This window comes from Benincasa hispida, chromosome 9 (genome assembly GCF_009727055.1).
Source record: "Benincasa hispida cultivar B227 chromosome 9, ASM972705v1, whole genome shotgun sequence".
NCBI classification, from domain to species: Eukaryota; Viridiplantae; Streptophyta; class Magnoliopsida; order Cucurbitales; family Cucurbitaceae; genus Benincasa; species Benincasa hispida.
The window spans coordinates 51,579,146-51,584,731 of NC_052357.1; the positions used below are offsets into that span (position 1 = coordinate 51,579,146).

A 5,586-nucleotide genomic window follows, 5' to 3' on the forward strand; every position below is an offset into this window, starting at 1 on the left:
GCTTTAACCTTCGGGAAGTTTTTCCATTGTGAAAGTCTTGGCTGGTCTTTTTCTGTTGATTGCGCATAGCTCTTTCATGCTTCTTTGTAGCATACTACAGATGCTGCAGGATCAACTTTGAATGAAGACAGATTGCCTTGCCGCTGCGCGCCCTTTGGCATCAAATCGTCGAATGTGCTTTGTCTGTTCAAGCCCTAGCGTAGCTATCTAGTGGCACTGTCACAACCCCTTCTTGCATCTCTCGCTAAGCTAAAGGAAGACTTTCTATTTCACACGTTACGCTTTCGACTAGAGAACAGAGGGCTCTCGAGCCTGCTAGTGCCATTGATCGGGCTGAACTCTTACCGGCGAGTGAAATAGAACGTACTGGCTGAAAAGAGTTACTGACTGGCCGGGTTTCACTTTGACTTAAGACTATTAGGAATAAGAAAGAGAGCTTGAAATGGTTTTCTCACAGGATTTTTGCTAACAGAAAAGACTTATCCCTTCTAGCCTAGCTAAGGAAAGACTACCCGCGGATTTAGCTTGAGTAATTTGAATTCTTGGCTAAACAAGAGAAATGGCATCTTTCCTAAGCTAAGTAAGACCGCTAGCGCTTTCTAACCGAAAGAAAGGACTTGTTGGCTCGAGCAGAAGGCTAAGACAAAGCTGCTTCCTAAGTCATTCAGGTATGGCTTTGCTCCATCTGATATGATTCCCAACAGTCAGCCTTAGACTAAACTCCCTTGAATAAGAACCTAATAGAGGTTGACCGATAGGGAGAGAAGCGAAGCATTAAAAAAAATGCTCTTTTTTTTTCGTCGGCGGATTTCGCTCATCAAGTTCTTGTTTGATCTGCCACTCTTAGAACACCACAATATTCGTTCTTTTGGGGTTAATGCTCTCAATGATGAATCGATCATTCGATATCCTTTGACTTATGAGAGGACTGAATGGAAGAAAAGTAATGAAACCCGCGATGGCTACTGAATAACCTCCTTTAACTTTCTCAATAATAAAGCCTTTGACTTTTGTATTCGTTGGCCAAATCTTGTTCAGTTCCATCAAAGCTCGGTTTTGTCTGAATCTTCGTGGAAGAAGAAAAAGCGGTTCACCATCCACTACATCTGTGGATCCCACCAAATCATTAAACCTGGCGGCAGCTCGCTCTTTGATCAGTGATTCGCCGGCCACTAGATCGATGAAGAATCTCTCCAAAATTTGCTCTTTGATCAGTGATTCACCGGCCACTAGATCCAGGGATCCCACCTTATTCTCAAACCTGGCGGCTCGGTTGATTGGCACTCCTGTAGGCTCATCTTGCATACAAATTCTGGGGGTCCCAGGTCCTGCATCCACCAAGAACATTTCTTCCCTTAAGCGTAAAACTTCAGATTGAAAGGCGTTTCCACTACATAAGAAAAAACTCGAATTAGATCTTGGAAATGATCGACTCAAATAGATGACATAAGCTTTTTTTTCCTCCTCTTCCTATTGATCAGAAGCATCCAGCAGCGTCACGCCAGTCGAAAGAGTTGAGCTACTAAGCTAAGCAGCTGTTGGGGAACTCGGTAGAAGCTATTTGCCGCTTCCGCCTCTGACGGCTTCACAAATAGCTCCCCCCTATCTCGAATGAAAAATGAGTCTTCTCCCCTCCACGAGAAGAAATCCGAAAGGCATTTTCAATTTCGAAGGATTTTTTGTTTGAGTAGGGGCCTCCGAGTCTTGTGTTGACAAAGATCAGGATCCTCGATCTCTTCCTGAATATTGATCAACGTTCTCTCGATATTCAGGAATTTCCCACGCTACCCCTCATCCATTAGTGCATCCATTAAGTCAGAAATGAAGTATTCAGAACCTCGTAAATAAAAGCCTTACTAGAATAGAACTAGATGTCATAGGGGGCAAAGAGGAGCTGTGAAATCAATTCTCTCTCTTTTTTTTTTTTTTTTTATAAGTAGAGCATTTGTTGGTACTATGAAAACGAAACATAAAAGAAGTGAACTTGAGCTCAATCCAACAGTGTGTTGGCCTTATACAAGACCCATTTGATTTAGATTCCGGTAATGCGGGTAGAGATGCGGATAGATATATTAGTAATTACACCTATCATTTACAAGCTTGCATTCGAAAAGAACAACTCTAACTCCGCTACAAACCTTGTCAATTATTTTGCTCTCAATTGGTTAGGTAGTGTGATTTCCTTCTTCCGTGTCAGCCAATCTCAAATACCTTATTTGAAGGGAGTGGAAAGTGCCTGTTGCAAGCCTTCTCCAAGCAAGCCTGCTGTAAGTAGGGTGTCCTATTCACGTGGGACACAAGCCAGGTTCTAGAGTAAGGAAGAAACTAAGGTAGTATAGTCATTGATGTGGTAAATGTTGCTAGCCCCACTGGGTAAATGGAGACTTACGTACTTCATTGCTTTTATGATTCCCTATAGGAAAATAAAATGAAGTTGAAGATGTAGATAAGGTCCAAGCGAAGCTCATAGGTTGGAAAGCAAAAAGTCTCTTCTATAGCTGGACACTTGTCTACTTAAAATCCGTTCTATTCTAGATAACAGTTCTGGTTATCGGCTTTTGCGATCCAGAAAGGCACGCTTAAACGTATTTACAGGATCTTTAACCCTTTCCTGTGCTGTGGGCTGAGCCAGAACTCAAAAGATCCAAATCATTCCTTTAGCATGAAAGGATGTCTGTCGGCCGAAAGCGGAAGGAAGGCTGGGGGGTCCGGAGGCTTTGGGATTGCAATCTTGCTGCGCTACTTTAGCATGGATGGAAAAAAGTTTCCAACAAACCTTGCTTATGGGTCAATTGAATTTGGGAACACTACACTACATTCGCGGGAACACCTTCTGGGATGTACGTCCATCCTACCACACCTCCAACATTTGGAGATCGATACTCTCGATCAGAGACGTTCTGAAAAGGTATATCAGATCCATCATCGGGGATGGCTCGAATACTAACTTTTGGAGCGATATTAGAAGAGGGAAGCTTGATCGATCTATTCGGAGAGAGAGTGATCTACCTACGATTCTGGCTCATCCGAAACCTGAGACCAGTAGATGGAAAATGTGGTTTCCAGAGTATCATCCTAGAAAAAAATCGAATTTGAACAAGGTCGGGTCAAACTACCCTTCTTTTCCCTTTTTGGGAAAGAATATGATAGTAATCCTCCAGGAAAGCATATAATAAAGAAAGCAGTAATAATCAAAAGCATCTGCCATAGAAAATCTTCAGGCTATCTCGTATCTAGAACCCTCCAAGGAAGAGAATTAGCCTTAAGAGGAAGAATTCTCTATAGCCCTAAAAAAAAGGGATGACTAATGGTCCGGAAAGCATAGAGGTATAGGAGAACAAAGTGCAAGCACCTTCTTTATTTTATTGCCAGATGGATTAAGTCAGATAACTTTATTTACACTAGGGGATGAAACCCGAACTTATTTTATATATGTGGTAAACCATTCCCCTAGCTGGCCTACGGAAGACTACTAGATGGCCTACCAATACATCTTCAAAAAAAGCATTTTTTTTCGGATCAAAAGAATATTCTTAAAGAAAGCCTTCCCCCTTACTAAATCAAATAAGGCTGAAGTAGACAACAAGACAAAGAATTTTTATTAAACTGGCTGATACAGGTTAAGAGCATAAAGATATTAACAGCGGATATGCTACTAATAAGTAAGAACCCATCTGCGACAACATAAGTAATATATATGGTAAGACCTCCTCTTCCTCTTCCAATAAAAATCTTTCAATATATAGAAGTGCTTGTCTTAAAGAAGGAGAATGAGAATCTCTATTACTAGAACTCGAGCCAGCGTCGCCTGCAATTGAGGAAGAAATGAGGGGATCAGGCCCAGACCCCGGAGCTGGTGGAAGTTGCGGAGAAAAACCACTTCTTCCCCCTCTCCCTATCGATCGAGCTACTTCGTTCCTTGCTATTCCGAGCCTTAGGTCAATCCCTTCTTGAGCAACCGATTCAATACCAGCTTCTTCGAGAAATAGAAGAAGAGTAACTGCTGATTAGTTAGCTGCCGACTCTTCCTCGTCAATTACATTGCCTTCTGTAAGAACTATTGATCATGTCTGCTAGTCTGTTTACAGGAAAGGAAGTTGAAACAGGCAGGTACGAAGGGAAAGCCTCAAGGCCACAATTCCGCTAAGTGTCAAAGACGTTAGCAACTGCTAGTCGCAAACCTTCTCTTCCGAAAGAACCTATTTGCCCACTGACTTTCAGCTCTGTAAAAGAACCCTTCAACTATATGCAACCACTTCTTGAAGAACCTCTTCCTATTCATGCAACAACAGCACATTCTATGCCATCTTCCTTATATGATTAACCGCAGACAAGGCCTGTAATTCATCTGCACCCAGACCAGCTACTCCTGTAAGCAAGGTTCGCAAGATAGTTTGTCCATCCTTTTCTACATCTATCGTGAACCAACTGACAAGATAGGCCGGCTGGAAAAGTTCCCAGCCCCCTGAGTGGACAGCTAAGTCAAACTCAACATGTTTGGAGCTAACAGCCGTACTAGGAACCCTATCTTACTTAAATGTATTATATACATTTCGTTGTGCACCTCACCCTATCGGTTCACTCATTCCTTTCGCTATCTTAATGGTATAGCATAGCCACCGCTTTTGTAATTTACACGTCTTCATCCCGGGTTCGTAAAGAGCAATGGACCGTAGATCTCAAATCTATTTCTTGGAAAAGCCTTCCTTACTTACTTTCATGGAAATGAGCTTCTTAAGCCTGTAAGGATTTAGAAAGATCTCTTTTCATGCCTCTATACGCGAGTTACAGGGTATTCTCAATGTACGAATAGGTCAATCCAAATGCGAAAAATAGCGTTTTTTTAGAGTGTTGGTCCCTTTCAAGCACTTAGTTGGTAAACCAACCTGCCACTTTGAAACCCTATTACGTGGATCCTCCATGGCACCATATGGAACTGCACTTGGGATCTATCTACATCCCTTTCCCATCTCCTCAACACTAAAAGATTCTTTTCATAAGACCAAGTTCCTTGGTGAAGAACCCAACCCTTAAAGACTCATCTTCACTGCTTAAGAAAAACTTGAAGTGCCACTAAACGGATAACTGTAAGGGACCTACAATCCCAAGCACTGGCCATAAAGTTTCTCAGGCAATGTATATTGACTTCCTCCTTTGCCATCGATCACTTTCCCTATCAGACTTTTCGAGCCACTTCATCTATGCCCTCAGAGATGTCTTAATCCAGAATCTTAATGATGTCAGACTTCTCCTTGAGTGATAGATTTCAATCGTTTTAGGATCTCATCTTCCATCACCAGATCGGGATCGAACTTGTTCTTAAGATAAAAGAAATCTTGTTCTAAAAAAAAGAGCAAAAATCGTACGATGTGAAAGCAGATCAAGAAGATAATGGGACAAAGAAACAGCAAAAAAAGAAATTGGATGGATATGTGTGAGTGAATGGAGAAAAAGATTGAAAAGAGAGAAAAGTCAAGCAAGAATGAGAACAAAGTCTGGCTTTTTTTTTTAATATAGATTTTTACTCGGAACATAGGAAGGCACTCCTTTTCTCCGTTTTAGAGATATGATATTCAATGACCAAAA

The 5,586-nt window shown here is 41.7% G+C and overlaps 1 protein-coding gene across 1 annotated transcript in view; it reads right to left on the bottom strand.

Moving 5' to 3' along the window:
• Window positions 1–815: 815 nt before the first annotated feature.
• The window catches only part of LOC120084773 (ribosomal protein S1, mitochondrial-like), a 5,355-nt gene continuing 584 nt past the window's right edge, over window positions 816–5,586 (bottom strand). The window contains exon 2 of the mRNA XM_039040594.1: window positions 816–1,470. Within this exon, the coding sequence (XP_038896522.1) occupies window positions 844–1,470 (627 nt within the window). The 3' untranslated portion in view covers window positions 816–843. The remainder of the gene's footprint in view (window positions 1,471–5,586) is intronic.